This window comes from Oryctolagus cuniculus, chromosome 2, assembly GCF_051225735.1.
Source record: "Oryctolagus cuniculus isolate XC-2025 breed Fujian yellow rabbit chromosome 2, ASM5122573v1, whole genome shotgun sequence".
Lineage (NCBI taxonomy): Eukaryota > Metazoa > Chordata > Mammalia > Lagomorpha > Leporidae > Oryctolagus > Oryctolagus cuniculus.
This window is the reverse complement of record NC_142868.1, coordinates 118022053-118037316: the sequence shown is the minus strand read 5'-3', so window position 1 is coordinate 118037316 and position 15264 is coordinate 118022053. Positions and strand designations below refer to the sequence as shown.

At 55.6% G+C, this 15264-nt stretch overlaps 2 protein-coding genes across 3 annotated transcripts in view; one reads left to right on the top strand and one right to left on the bottom strand.

Moving 5' to 3' along the window:
• The window catches only part of ANAPC1 (anaphase promoting complex subunit 1), a 99094-nt gene extending 97854 nt beyond the window's left edge, over positions 1-1240 (top strand). For both annotated transcript variants that reach the window (XM_002709586.5, XM_089326104.1), the window contains exon 48: positions 872-1240. In XM_002709586.5, coding sequence (XP_002709632.1) covers positions 872-987 — 116 coding nt within the window. In that variant the 3' untranslated portion in view covers positions 988-1240. The remainder of the gene's footprint in view (positions 1-871) is intronic.
• Positions 1241-11323: 10083 nt separating this feature from the next.
• On the bottom strand, positions 11324-14753 carry LOC103347509 (putative speedy protein-like protein 3). The gene is made up of 5 exons (XM_089326840.1): positions 14366-14753; positions 12279-12337; positions 12046-12131; positions 11468-11642; positions 11324-11383 (listed from the first exon to the last, which is right to left on the bottom strand). The coding sequence occupies exons 1-5, from the start codon at positions 14607-14609 to the stop codon at positions 11324-11326; spliced, it is 624 nt and encodes a 207-aa protein (XP_089182966.1). The 5' UTR covers positions 14610-14753.
• Positions 14754-15264: the final 511 nt, after the last annotated feature.

Genomic DNA, 15264 nt, shown 5'->3' with positions numbered 1-15264 from the left:
GGATTCTGTCCCGCTTGCCCCTCTTCTGGTCCAGCTCTCTGCTGTGGCCTGGGAGTGCAGTGGAGGATGGCCCAAGTGCTTGGGCCCTGCACCCCATGGGAGACCAGGAGAAGCACCTGGCTCCTGGCTTCGGATCAGCACGGTGCGCTGGCCGCAGCAGCCATTAGGGGGTGAACCAACGGAAAAGGAAGACCTTTCTCTCTTTCTGTCTCTCTCTCACGGTCCACTCTACCTATCAAAAAAAAAAAAAAAAAAAAAAAAACCCGGCACCCATATTGGATGCCGGTGCCTCAGGCAGAGGATTAACCTAGTGAACCATGGCACCGGCCCCGATATGTTTCGATTTTTATCATTGCGTGAGGAAAATGTCATCATTTAAATATTGTCTTTGGCTGATTGTTCTCAAAGGGAAGAATGTCTGCTTTAAAACTGTGTTTCTTGAGCCGGCGCCGTGGCTCAATAGGCTAATCCTCCACCTTGCGGCGCCGGCACACCGGGTTCTAGTCCCGGTTGGGGCGCCGGATTCTGTCCCGGTTGCCCCTCTTCCAGGCCAGCTCTCTGCTATGGCCAGGGAGTGCAGTGGAGGATGGCCCAGGTGCTTGGGCCCTGCACCCCATGGGAGACCAGGAAAAGCACCTGGCTCCTGGCTCCTGCCATCGGATCAGCGCGGTGCACCGGCTGCAGCGGCGGCCATTGGAGGGTGAACCAACGGCAAAGGAAGACCTTTCTCTCTGTCTCTCTCTCTCACTGTCCACTCTGCCTGTCAAAAAAAAAAAAAAAAAAAAAAAAAACTGTGTTTCTGCCATTTCCTTGAAAGGGTTGTATAATTTATTCGGTGATACGACCTTTTGCTTCATTTCTGTTTCTTCAGGAAGCACAAGCTTTGCCGAACTGCTCTTCAAGTTTAAACAGCTGAAAATGCCGGTGCGAGCTTTGCTGCGATTGGCTCCTTTGCTGCTTGGAAACCCACAGCCAATGGTTATGTGACGTTTCTGGTGGGACACTCACCTTTGAGTGAGGCTTCAGCACAGAAGTATGACCAAACATGAAAGCTAATGGAACATTTACAAGTTGTATAATATGACTAGAGGGAGAGGAGCTGCACAAACCTCAGTGTATTTTAAAATCTTTGTGTTTTAAATATTCCAGAGACTCTGTTGCTGTCATTTAACATTATATGGCATATAAAGTTGAGTTAAAATTACTTTTGTAAATAAATTTTTTGGGTTTGTTTTCAGAACTCTGGATGGTTGCTTCAGTTTTGGACTTGAGGGAACAGACGGTGGGCGCTGGGGCGCGTGTGGGTGTGTAGAGCGCCTGACGGGCGGGCGGTGGTGTCGGCGAGGTGGCCGCCGCACAGGGCAGTTTTGAAAGAAGCTGCGCCATGAAGTCTCGCTCGTGGCAGCAGGAGCAGCGGAGCTTGCATGTTTCCTAACGTGTCCCAGTTGTCCTGTCAGAAATCGTTTGTCTCTCCTGTGACAGTGCCAAGCATTCTGAGACGTGAGAACCTCAAGCAGGAGAAAGGACAGTTACACCCCAGTTACACCCCAGTTACACCCCAGTGCAAAATTGTCCAGCATGAAGTTCTGTGGACTGAATTGTGTCCCACCAGAATTGTATGTTGAAGTCCCAAACGCCAGCACAACTGTTTGGAGACAGGCTTGCACGAGTAACTAAGGTTATAAACGACGCCATAAGGATGGAGCCCTAATGCAGGAGAATTGGTGGCTATATAAGAAGAGGAGGAGAGAGCCGGATTCTTGTCTCTCTGGGTCTGTGCCGTGGGAGGGCACCACGAGAAGCCAGCAGTGCCTCTCCAGGAGCCCCGTCAGCCGGCACCTCCTCCGCCCGGACCTGCAGCCCCCACTGTGAGAAGCACATTTCTGTTCTTTAAGCCCCCCTCAGCAGGTAGTATTTTGTTATGGTAGCCCAAGCAAACTCATACGTGAAGTCTGTTCTGAATAGATAAAATACGAAATTCTCACTGTGGAGGGTTCTTCAGAGATTGTGGTGTTTCTTTTTTTCTTTTCTTTTTTCTTTTGTTTTTGTGTGTGTGTGTGTGTGTTTTTTTTTTGACAAGCAGAGTGGACAGTGAGGGAGAGAGACACAGAGAGAAAGGTCTTCCTTTGCCGTTGGTTCACCCTCCAATGGCCGCTGCGGTCGGCGTGCTGAGGCCAGTGCACCTTGCTGATCCGAAGCCAGGAGCCAGGTGCTTCTCCTGGTCTCCCATGGGGTGCAGGGCCCAAGCACTTGGGCCATTCTACACTGCACTCCCTGGCCACAGCAGAGAGCTGGCCTGGAAGAGGGGCAACCGGGACAGAATCCGGCGCCCCGACCGGGACTAGAACCCGGTGTGCCGGCGCTGCAGGCAGAGGATTAGCCAAGTGAGCTGTGGTGCCGGCCGAAATTGTGTTTTAAAACAAAAGACAGCCCATTTCTACCCAGGATTTAGAGAACGTCCATCAGTTTCCAGATGAGGTATTGATGAAAGACATTCACAGAAAGGCGTCTCCAGCTCCAAGTTCCTAGTACAGGAGGAAGAGGGCTCCCGGCTGTCCAGATTCTGACTTGCGCCCTGGGCTTCTTGATCCCAGCGGACCAGAAGCTGCATGAGCTTCATCCATCGACTTCCTATTTTCTCCACATCTGGAATTGTGCTGTTTGGGCCTTTAAGTACAAGTTGAAGCGAAAAAGTATGTTTCCATTGCAGCTTTGGCAGTGGCCCATGCGGATCGGCCTCTGCAGGAGAGCTTTCGTTCAGAAGGCATGCACCTTGAGGCAGAGTTACTCCCTCTAGACACTCGGTGTTTCACTGTTGTGTCTGCTGCCCCCAGGCTTGCTCCCACTGTGGCTGACTGAGAGGCCGAAAGAGGTGCCTCCTTTCACACTTAAATAGGTTTTCTTCTAACCAAAAATTAAAGAAAAAATTAACTTGCTATATTCTGAAAATGCCTTTGAATCAAGAGTTAAAGAACTCAGTGTCCAGCTGGCGCCGCGGCTCACTAGGCTAATCCTCCCCCTGCAGCGCCGGCACACTGGGTTCTAGTCCTGGTTGGGGCCCCGGATTCTGTCCCGGTTGCTCCTCTTCCAGTCCAGCTCTCTGCTGTGGCCTGGGAGTGCAGTGGAGGATGGCCCAAGTGCTTGGGCCCTGCACCCCATGGGAGACCAGGAGAAGCACCTGGCTCCTGCCATCGGATCAGCGCGGTGTACCAGCCACAGCGCGTCGGCCGCAGCGGCCATTGGAAGGTGAACCAACGGAAAAGGAAGACCCTTCTCTCTCTGTCCACTCTGCCTGTCAAAAAATGAACTCAGTGTCCAGACAGCTGTTGCTGTCCTCACTCTCAGTTGTTTATGGTCAGTTGTGCACTGTCCCCTGAATTAGCGACACCTTGAGAGACAGATATTCACACATATACTAACTCACATATTGGGGAGAATTGTCAGTAGAATATTGTCAACAAAAGCAAACCAGGCTTTAGAAAGAGGCATACAGAAAGACTGCGGACATCTGGAAATGGCATCTGTTGGTGTCGGGATTAGCGGGCAGGTTGCAAAGAGGACTTTCTGGGCAGTCTGCCCTGGGGCAGGCATGCTAGGATCATCGAAGAAACCAAGTCAGTCACAGGCCCTCAGATCCTGAGAGTGTGCTCTTGCCAGCCTCCTCAGAGCCCAGGCACGAAGAGCTGGAGAACCGTGGCAGGCTGTGAGGTGTTAGCCCAGAAGCGGCACGGGTCACTTCCAGTTACAGTCCGCAGGCCAGAAGTCATCACACTGCTCCGCCTCCTGTCCACCGCGGGAGGAAAGGCTGTTGCTGGAGAGGTCAGCAACCTCTGTTATGTCACTAGCAGTCCCCTGTCTTGTCTTTTCTGTTGCAAAGGCAGAAATACATGCCATTGCTTCCCTAGCCAGAACGAAATAAACTCCGCAATACAAGCACACATACCCTCAGAGATCACCCTTTCTTCTCCGGTGGTCACTGGCATCTGTGCCTGCCCTTTGAAGCTCTGACACAGAGGTGGAGATGGGAGCTTAGTAGCTACGCCGAGGCAAACACACCAGGCCTTAGCAGGAGACTGTTGGCTTAAACCCTGCAGAACGGGCCCTTTGTGCCTGATCGTAAACTAGGCCACCGTCCCGCCCTTGGTCTGGAATCCAGTGCACTCCACGGCTTACAGTGGGAGGCCTGTCCCAGCTCACAGGGTCTCCTGACATCCCTGAGGATGCAAGAAGTGGAGGTTTCTCATCTCAGTCTGAAGATCACAATGCAAACCGCTCGGTGGGAGGCCAGCATTTTGGCTAAGTGCACAGGTGAGAGTGGAGCCAGGATTTGGATAGAAGCCAGGGCACGTGGGAGCTGAGGCAGGAACTGCAGAAGAATGGGTGGGTGTTGATTCTGAGGGAAGTCCAGGGCGGTCCCGCCCCTCGGAGTTCCCACATTCTGATACTGACCAAATTTGTGGGAAATGTATTACTGTGTGGAGAGCTCCCCAAACTCTGGGGGAAGGGACAGAATCTGATCACCTCTGTCTAGTACGTGTCGTTTTCAAGCAACAGTGGAAGGCAGTGGAGGGGAGGCTGGAGCAGTGGCTGCCCTGATGAGTACACTGGGCTAGAGGCCTCCACACACAGGCACCGTGCTCAGTCTCTTCCTGCCTACGACGGCTGCCCAGGAGCCCCCTGTTACGATCACAAACTACAGAAAAATTCTTTTAAATGAAAAATCCCAGAAATGATCCTGTTGCTTGTGTTTTGCATGGACTGGCCTGTGCATAGTCCTCTTGCTTTGCTCTATCTTGAGTGCATGGATGAAAGAGGCCGGGATGAGGAGTAGAGGCTGTTGAGGAGGGGCCGGACTCCCAGACAAGGGGAACCGTTGATCAGGCACCTGCGACAACGGTCAGCCTGGAAGACCCCTTAGATGGCATCTGGTGCTGCTCCTCATTCTACAGTGGAGACCCCTTGCGGCTCGGGGAGGTGGCTGTCCCAAAGCTGCATCACTCCCCATCAAACCGTCACCAGGCTGGGCTTCCCAACTACTGCCTCCACCACCCCTGAGCCCCATCATTCCTGCCTGCCTTTTTAGAAGGAGGCAGTGCCTGGGCGCAAGTGAAAGGGGCTTGGCTGATTCATGAACACATTTGAAAAGCCGACAAATGAACTCTTCTTCCTCTGCGCATCTTTGGAAAAACAAAGGCCTTCGTATAATTTCTTGGCGTTAGAATCACTGAACTAGTCTCTGTGATGCTTTCTTAGTCACATAACCCTCTTAACTTAAAATTTTCTTTTTCTCAACGAAAAATACTTCCTTTTGGCTTGCGTGGTACATTATAACATGAAATTAGAATTTTAAGATAAGAACTTTATTCTAAATTTCGTGAAGTCTACAAGGAGGTGCCGGATCTGCGTCTCCCCTGCTTTTACTCCAGTCCATGTGTGAGTGGCCCCTGCAGCAAATCCCCAGGCAAGGCGAGGGTGCCCTCTGCAGTGTCGCCTCATTCCCAACTTCCCTGTCTGCTGCACTAGTTGGTTTGTGGATCATCTCACTACTCGCTGTGCATGGGCGTCTTTGCCGTCTCCTCAGCTTTCTCCTTGGCCTTGAACTGCGATTCCCCTGCAGTGCCAGCCAGGTAAGCATCTGCTAGCGGGAGATGCTGAGTGAGTCTGGAACCTGGAGGAGGCTGAGCCATTACTACTCTCCTGTGCTGGCCACAGCAGATACAGGGTAGATGCTACTCCCGACTGCAGGAAGGTACTACCAGTGGCAACACGTGTCCCCGCCCCTGAGCCGCTGGCGGGTTTGCGGAGGCTTCTGCATCCTCTGCGTGCTCCACCTGCCTCCCGGATCAACATGCTTTCTGCATGATTCCTGAGCCAGCCCTGGGATGCCTTGTGGGATGCCGTGACCCAGATGTAAACTCTGCCCCCTCCCTGAACCCCTCCACTGCCCACTTCTCAGGACCCAGGCTTTGCTTGTAGAACTTTGGCCCGCGCCACTGGCCTCCCCGCACTTGGGATGCTGCTCCCTTTCCTTTTCTACCCCCAACCCTCAGCTGCTCCTCTGGAACCCCAGCCTCTCCGCAGTCCTACCACCCTGCGCCCTCCAGCTGGGATGGCCTCACAGCCGCAGGGCTGGTCTCCCTGGGTGTCAGTGCTGCCTTCAACAGATACGATCAATCCACATGCCACGTGGACAGGAAACCGCGTGTGTGGCTATAAAGGGCCCAGCTCGTGTGGCTTTCTTACAGAGCTTGTTTTCTAAAATGAAGGACTGTCAGAAACCTCGCTGTTTGAATTCCTATCAGTACACATAGAACTGGTTGCCTGGACAGTTCAGGTCGCTGCCGTAGAGAGCTTCCGCCTGCATTCCCAGCCAGGGTGCAGCATGTCAGGGGTTCTGGGCAGGACATTCTACATCTGTTTCCAAGGACCAAGAAAGGGGCCCCCGGAGAGGTCGCATGTGTCCGTTCCCTTCCTTTCCTGCTTGTCCCACAGCAGAAAGGACCCAGCAGATACTGGAAGACCCCTGGGCGCCTGGAGCCTCTAACAGCAGCCGAGAGAAGGGCACACCGGGCCTCTGGGTCTGAGGGAAGCAGCTGCTGCCTGTCTGTGGTGGGCGGGAGCCTTCCCTGACTTTTGTCTGGGGGGACGAATGGACATGAGCTGAACTAGGGTAGAGAGAGAGGATTGGCCAGCAGAGATGGGGGAAGGGGTCTTGGGCCAAAGGAGCCCCAATTGGATGAGGGAACAGCAATGGGGGTGGGTAGCTGGGGTCAGCAGTGAGGATGGGAAGGTGGTCAGCAGGAGCAGAGCTGTAGTTCAAAGTTTCTCTTAAAGTGATCCAGCCCAGTGTGTTAGGAAGACAGGTGCCAGACTTGGACACCAAACCTTACCCAGGAGGGATGATCTTTCCAAACCAGTGGAGTCTTAACCTCATGAAACCCTGACATTTAAGGGGGGCTGGTAGACATCTGCTTTGGTCTCCATCAGGGATCTTGGATTACAAATGGCGGAAACTCAGCTCTAAAAGCTCAAGTAGAAGAAGGGCATTTAGATTAGCTCAGGTAACTGGAAAAGGCCAGCGCTTGGGGCCTTGGGCTCAGCTGGATCCAGGGGTTTAAATGATGTTGCTGGACGGGGCCACTCTCCACTGAGCGGTTCAGTGCTGCTTTCCTGTGGACTGGTTTACTCTCAGGCACGTTTTCCTGGGGAATGGCTGTTTGTAGCTCAGGTGCAGGCAAACCCTTGGCATTAGGGTCCAAGTCTAAGAATGGAGCCCAAGGCCAAGGTGATGTCCAAGTTCACCCTGGGTCAGTTCAAGGAGTGCAATAGCCAGAGGGGCTCCTTTTATTCTTTTCCGCAACACTCAGCACTTAGGATGTTTGGTACTCATTACTTCCACTACTGCGATGTCAGCTGTGCAGGAACCGGAAATCAACTGGCGTCGTTCCCTGCTTTATCCTTCATGCCTGGAACTAGGTCTGATGAGCTGCTCACGTGAATGAGTAAATAAATGAAATGCCTGCCCCTGAACAGGATGGAATCAGCCCATCTGAACCATGTTGACCACCAGTGGGGGAAGAGAGGTCCCCTGAGGGCAGTCCTGGGGCTAGGGAGAGTGGATGCAGAGCAGGCAGCCCCTGGGGACAGCGCTGTCCTTATCCCAGGCTCCCCCAGTCCAGCCTGGGAAGCAGGGAGTCCACAGACCCTGTCTCTAGACCAGAGTCAGACTTGGGGAAGTGCAAGGGCAGAGAACCACACCTAGCTTGGACTCGGGCCAAGGGGCCTTTGAAAGCAAAGCCAAACTCTCCGTAAAGCAAGGCTGCGTTTCTAATACAGGAGGTGCTGAGATGCGGCGGGAACAGACCAGAAAAGTGCCTGTCAAACCTTGCTCAGGGCAGGGCTGTGGTCTATAAGTGACTGAAGGGGGAGGCACAGGTGGAGGAGGTACTAGGGAGCAGGAAGCGGGGAGAATGGGCAGGGAGGGAGACACAGCAGCCAACAACCTCTGCGCAGGTTCTGTCCTGAGACCAGGTCCCAGACGAGGACAAACTTAGACCCCTAACGTCACTTTGTAAGCAATGCTCCCATTGACCCTGACACCCGTGTCCCTGCCAATGGGCCAGTGCTGCTGCTGACTGCCATGACACTGGAGGCTTAGCTTTCTTGGCTTCTTCTGCATTCTAGCCCTGGAAGTGAGTGCAGGGATGTGTGTGTGGCTCTTCCATCCCGCTGACTGTGGAGTCCAAGAAAGGGGAGCCCGACCAGGGCTGACCTCTGAGCAGGGCTGCTCAGAAGGAGCCACCTGGGGCTTCCTGGAGTCCTGGCTTTGGGTCATGGCAGACCGGGAGGGAGGGTAAACTCCGAGCTGCCTGGGGCTTCTCCCTCACCTGGATCCAAGGGAGAACTGACTACAGAATGCATGTGCTCTTGTTCAGACCTGGGGGCTCTGTTAGCTGAGGACTGGCATGACTGGTGTCCAACCTCCCAGGGCCTGAGTCCTTGGTGTGGGAATGAGAGCCTGTGTGCTCTGTCTCATTGGTTCTGGATTCACCACCTGAGGACAAACCACCCCGGACCAGACTATTCCCAGCCCCAACTTCCGAGGGCAGCCTCGCGTGGACCTCACAGATCATGAAACTGTCATTGTTTGCTGCTAGAAGGTTCCAGATGACTCGGAGAGCAAATGCCAGATGCTTGTGGGATACAGAGGGTTGCATGGCAGCTGTGTTGCTGGCTGTGACGTCCCTGGGAATGTTGGAGCTATTAGGAGATGTGACAAAATCAATTCTTCCCATGGGAAGAAAAAAATTTCTGTCTGACCACTGCAGTTATTTTTCCTGTAGGAAGCTCAGTTAATACAATTTCCTACCTAAAAGTGATGTACATAGAGAGAGCTGAAAAACCTGAGCAGGGCAAATCAAGCTTCAGAAACCTGCCCGGGCCCCTGGGTCACGGTTAATAGCCTTCCCTGGGCTTGGCTGCACAGACCGTCCCAGCACCTCCCCTCCAACATGTGTTTCCTGGGCTCTTAGGAGGGGTTTGAGCTTGTGCCTTCCTTTTCTTAGTGTCAGGCTCACAATTCCCACTCTCCTTTTCCAAGTTTCCTTGGAACACCTGCCTTCCCCACCCTCCCCCTCCCCCCGACTTGTTCTGGGCACCTCATAGTCATTTGAGTCTCATCACTTACAGTGTAGAGCCAGGTGTCGCTTTGGGAGTCAGTCTGAAGCTCTTTTTTGTTTAGTAGAGTTCAAATTTATTAATACAAGTCGTATGGCAGATCCCAGTCGTGTCCTATTTTTAATATTTATTAAATATGTGTGTGTCTCTTGGTCTGTTTTCTTTGCTCTTGGCGAACTGCGTCGGCTCATGGCTCTCAGCATTTAGGACAGCTCCCGTTTGCTTTGAGCCAATCTTCACAGGACACCTTGAGCCCTCTTTTCCAACCTCGGCTTCTGCTTGTTCCCAGCTTTGCTCACGCCCTGGGCCCTGACCGCTTCTCGCCTCTTCTCCTCCTTTCCTCTTCTCACTACAGAAGCTGGTTGTGTCCGTTTTGTCAGATCGTATGATTGCATACGGTCTCGCCCCTCTCACTCCCACTTCCGTTTCAGCCTCAGGTCTGCGCGCCAACAGTCTCCCTGCCCCCATCAGTGCTGTGGCTGAAGTTGCCCAGCCGTCTCCACCAGACAAGGCCTCCCTGGACAGTCCAGCCCTTGGCTCAGGACGAGCTCTGAGCACAGCTTCCCCCGAGGCCCTGTGTGTCTGGAAGGGGCCCTTCCCCCTGCTTGCCGTGTGTCTCTCCCCTTCCTGTCTCCTCTCCTCTCCTTGCCTCTTCCTGTTGTTGCTTTGGCTTCTTCCTCCAAGTTCCTCTTCCGCTGCGGGGCCCGGGCTTCTTGCTGGACTTCCCATCCCTTCTCCGTCTTCCTGTCACTTGTGGCTTCTGCTCTGAAAGTCTTGGTTTCCCCTCGTGCCCCTCCAAGTTACTGCCGGACCCCTCCCAGGACAGCCAGGAGTCAGGGGTCTTTGCTGGCCGACATCCATGTGAAGCCTGGGGGTGGGCAGCGTACGTTCAGCTGGTCTGACACCCCGGGGACGGGCTGCTGTGGCCCAGGCTCTCCCTGGACTCTGGCAGGGCTAGAGGAAAGCTGGGGGCCAGCTGCTGCCCCTCTGCCAGTGCCTGGAGCCGGGGAAAAGGCAGTCACTTCCTTGTTGGGGGAGGGGGTGTCAGGGTGGGCAGGAGCTACAAAATAAGAGAAGTGAGATCAGGCAAGGTGGAAGGCAGACCACCCTGAGCATGAGATCGCCCCGTGTATCGCGAAGGAGCTAGAAGAGCAGCTGTCCCCCCTCACTGCTCGTGATAACAAGGCCCAAGAGGGACCTCACGGACTGCTCTTTGTCTTTGGAATTTTGAGATTCCTGACATCCGTGGTGGTTCTCACATACAAAGCCTGCAGCTGAATTAAAGTTTACACCAAACTAGGTTGATCCAGGGCACACGTGAGCTGCTTTGCTCTCTCCCGTTTTCTTTCCTCGCTAGGATCAGAATAGGCTCGGTCGCACCTGCAGCGTGGCCAGGGTGCTCACGGGATTATTCTCGTGCAGCTGTCTCCCCGCACTTCGGTACATCCAAATACAAAATGAAATCTGAACCCGAGAAAGTGCTCTCTAAAGAGTGTGATGCTAGACAGGTGACCGTTTTCTATGACCGCGTCGCCTATCATGTCCTTCTGCACAGTTCTGTCCATGTCTTTCCTTTGGTTTCCAGCCATCTTACTTCTCCAGAGGCCAGAGGGCCCTGGGAGCGGCTTCTGCCCCTGATGAGATGAGACCCTCAGCACGTCCCCCGAGGGCCCAGCCGGCACAGCTTTGCTTCATACGGGAGCACAGCACTAGACGTGGGAGGACATGTTGGAATTTATCTGCCTCTTTCCTCCCAAGAGCCAACGGTGGCAGCAGCCCCGAGTCCGGAAGGGAAGACCTCAGTGTTTTCCATGGATTTATGTTTACAATTTTCAACTCAGACCAGAACTCTACAGAAGTTGTTATCTAGAGTAGCGTTTCCAAGAGGGCTTCCCAGAAAGTTGGATGTGCAAGTGGAGACCACGTATGGGTATGTGATTCTGTCATCAAGTTCATTGGGAGAACTTGGATATAAAACACTTTATCACAGGAGTGCTCAGCGCCCTCTCTGGCAGACATGAAGACGCTGTGACCGGGACACCGCAGACCCACCTCCTCATGCCCACTCACTTGAGGGACCCATACTCACCTGGCCATCAGCAGCCCCCATGGCACCACCCGCGGCGGCGTTCCCAGGCCTGGGAACCTAGGGGGCGCACTGGCGCTCCCGGCTCCAGACCCAGTGATGTGGATTCTGGGCCTGGATCTGAAAACAAAACGCAGAGTGGGTGAGCCCTGGAGGGAGGGGCCCGTCCAGTCCCCGTCATGTTCCCTGGGCGCCCCCACAGACCTCCTCGCACAGCTCTGCGGTGACCCAGGCGCGGTGGTCCATGGCGTGGAAGAACTCCACCTTCAGCTTCAGGAACTCCTTGTAGAGGTCTGGCCAGTGCTCCTTACCCAGCAGGAACTGGAAGATGCTCCGCTTGGACGTGGGGTTGTCCTCCTCCATGTCGGAGGCTATGTAGCTGCCACAGGAGACGAGGAGAGGCAGCCTCGGGCGGTGCAGGAGAAAGAGGCCCCGCCGGAGGGACCCCGCGCCCAGGGGGAGTGTGTCCAGGAGGACAGTCTGGGGACGGCTTCTCTGCTGGGGACCCCCTAGAAGGGGGCCTTGACGCTGAGCCTGTGGGACCCATCGGTCCCCAGGGTTGTCATCTCGGGGAGCTCAGTGCCCTGGGCAGAAAGGGCGTTTCCCACCTCGTTCATTATCTCAGGACCGTTTCCTCCCCCAAACGGCCACGTGATGCCTGGGATGATGGTCTGGGGCTTTGGGCACATGGGCCTCTGCTGAGGCCCCCTGGTGGGGTGCTGGAAGCATGGGGTGTGGGGATTTGCACAGATCTGAGAGCTGGTCCCCCAGGGGGCGCTCACAGAGCCAGGAAGAAGTGGATCCTGTTGTAGAGGTGTCCGGGCAGCCCCACGCGGCCAAAGTACTCCACCACCATGGCCAGCAGGTACTGCGGAGACAGGACGGTGAGGGGCTGGGCTGGGCAGAGGGGCAGGGAGCACCCGCCGCAGCTCCCTCCAGGGCCTCTGCAGGCACGGCCTGACCACCCCCAGCCCAGGCCGGGGGCGGGGCCTCCTCACTTCCGGGCAGCAGGTACCTTGTCAGACACTTTGAGGAAAATGTCAGCTTCCAGGAAGCTCTGGATGACGGGGTCCTCTGCAAGGGAAGGAGGGATCGTGGACGCCGTGGAGCAGCCCTGGGGGGTGGGGGAGGGGGGCTGAGCCTGGCACTGGGGGCAGAGGATGACCTGGACCGCCTCATGTTCCCCTGTGCCCTGGGAGAGAAGCAGCTCCCTTCCCTCCAGGACAGAGATGCGCCTGAACCCCACCCACAGCCACTGCTCCTTCCTGGGCCACATCCTTGTGCACCTCGAGTTTCCATGGTGGGGCGTGAATTCTGTTCCTGACTCTCTCATGTAGTCACCTTGGGATGTGATGCATTTGTTCACTGCACAACGCGACCCCGTTTTCCAGAGTTCACAGTCTGCCTCCACTCAGAAGCTTAAATGGGGCTCTGGCCTCGTGGTGACAGTCACCACCGTGCTGTAGCTGTGGGAAGCTTCCCTGCGTGTGTGGTTAGTGAGCGCCTGGGCAGGGCTCCAGGGCATCACCGCTCCCTTTCCTGGGTCTCCTCTCTCCAGCAGGTGCCTCTGTGGTTAGAGTTGTCCCCAGAGGGGCCATTTTCCAGTGATGCCCTGAGAGGGCCAGCTCCCGGGGTCCCTCTCCTCTGACCTGGGACAAGGGCATTTGTCCAGCAGGCAGGACGGAAGGGTCGTGGCCCCTTTCCCTGACTCGTCTCCACTCAGCCTTGGCCTCAGAAGAGTTCAGAAGCAGAACTGTCCGTGGCGATGAAGATGTTCAGTCCTTGCGGCCGGCGCCGCGGCTCACTAGGCTAATCCTCCACCTAGCGGCGCCGGCACACCGGGTTCTAGTCCCGGTCGGGGCGCCGGATTCTGTCCCGGTTGCCCTTCTTCCAGGCCAGCCCTCTGCTGTGGCCAGGGAGTGCAGTGGAGGATGGCCCAGGTGCTTGGGCCCTGCACCCCATGGGAGACCAGGAAAAGCACCTGGCTCCTGGCTCCTGCCATCGGATCAGCGCGGTGCGCCGGCCGCAGCGCGCCGGCCGCGGCGGCCATTGGAGGGTGAACCAACGGCAAAGGAAGACCTTTCTCTCTGTCTCTCTCTCTCACTGTCCACTCTGCCTGTCAAAAATAAAAAAAAAAAAAAAAAAAAAAAAAGATGTTCAGTCCTGGCACTGTCCAGTACGGCGGCCACCAGCCACATGTGCCTCCTGAACCCTTGCAGCGTGGCCAGCGACACTGAGTTTTAGACATTTATTTCCCTCAGTTTAACTTAAAAAGCTACGTGTGGCTAGTGGATGCTACGTGGGACAAGCATGACCTCAGTGCTGTCCCCAAATCTGCCGCGCTCAGTCCCGCCTCCTCTGGGCCTGCTGTCACCTCTGCTGTACCTCCTGCTTCATGAAGTCTCCCGCTGTCACCCACAGCTACCTCTGGGTGTCAGGGCCTCTTAAAGAAGCTCCTTCGGGGCCCTCATCGCTGGCTGGCAGCCTACTTCTGCACCTACTGTTTGGTTTTTGCCTCCTCCCACTTTGATCTCACTTGTCCTTCCAGCACTGCAGAGATTTGAGATTGTCCCTCCCCACCAAGTTCAGGTGTGAGGACCTTCCTCCCCAGATTCATTGTCAATGTTGTTTGGAGGTGGCCATCTTAGGAGGCCGTTAGGATTAGGGGATGTCATGGGGTGAGGCCCTCCCCGTGGCTTTATAGGAAGAAGGACCCCAGCTAGCATGCCTGCTCCTCTGTGTGCTGCCCCCTGGGGTTGTGGAGGCCCCACCAGGTGCCATCACCATGCCCTTGGGTTTCCCAGCCTCCCAGCCTTGAACTAAACGAGCATCTGTTCTTGATAAATGACCCAGGCTGTGCTTTGCAGTTCCAGCAACCGCAAATGTACTGGGACGGCTCTGCTCTCTAGGACGCTGAGCAGTGGGAATCCAGGAGTGGGTCTTGGTGGCTCAGCCGGGAAGCAGCCACCATGCCACAACAGAACCAGGGGTCACTCTGAGACTTCCTTGGTGGTCGGAGAGTGGGCTGAGCCACTGCCCTCCATCCACGCAGTTCTCAGTTCAGAAGGGCCCCCGGGCACGCTGCCTGCTCACAGGGCACACCTAGAAGCCGGTAGAAGGCCTCTTGGTCCTCCGGGCGGTAACTGGGTCTTCTCCTCTTGTTCATTCTGAGTTTTGTGCCCTCGACATGATTGACAGTCCATATGTTCTTCCTCTGCCCCCTCTTCCTCCAGGACTTCAGCTCTGAGACAGCTTCTAAGGCGGCTGAGTCAGAGGGAACACAAGGCCCCCGTGAGTATGAAGGAGACCCAGCTGGGAGGTCCCGGGCCTTTCTCTGACAACTCATGCTGAAGACCAGGCCTTGCTTTGTGAGGGCGAAGTGCGGTCACTGGGCCGTAACCACCCCTTCGTGTGGGGACAAGGAAGCCGAGGTATGACCGAGGACACGCACCTGGCTGGGCACCCGCCGATTTCCTCGTCTTCCGGTCCCTCTTCCCCCTGAATTCTTGCTCAGGCTCAGCGACCGAAGAGGCAGAACTGGAGGCCAACGGGCTGCTGTCCTGTGGGTCTGCAGGGAGAGAGGTCCCCGCCCGACACAGCAGGCCCTCGGCCGGGCTGTGCTGGACTCCTCGCCTCTCCCTCGCCCTGAGGGCGGCCCTTGCCATCTGAGGACACGGCTGTGAGGGAGATGACCGCATTCCATGCGCACCTGTCTACAGGGCCCAGGATTTACCTGTGCTCCCTGGGCAAAGGCTGCCCTCCGGTGCCTCTCGTAGTGCATCATGGTCCCTGGAGGACACTCCTGTGGACACAGGTCTGGTGTCTTCCATGGCTGCACAAGTGAAAAAGAGAGGGACCTCCTGACTCACCGGCCACACCTTTGTGCTCCCCCGCAGAACTCAACTCAGGAGAGCAGAGGGAAGACAGTGAGCGGTGCTGGGCTGAGACGTGCCTTCATCTTCACTCACACAGCAAGCAGGGCAAGGGGCCCGCCGCTGCCA

Coding starts and splice junctions, on each gene's coding strand:
- LOC103347509 (XM_089326840.1), bottom strand. CDS start 14,609: ATGAGTTGTCAGAGAAAGGCCCGGGACCTCCCAGCTGGGTCTCCTTCA. Junction 12,338..14,365: donor GGCCTTCTACCGGCTTCTAG/GTGTGCCCTGTG, acceptor CTTCCCTTGCAG/AGGACCCCGTCATCCAGAGC. Junction 11,643..12,045: donor ATCCACTTCTTCCTGGCTCT/GTGAGCGCCCCC, acceptor CTCCTGTGGCAG/CTACATAGCCTCCGACATGG.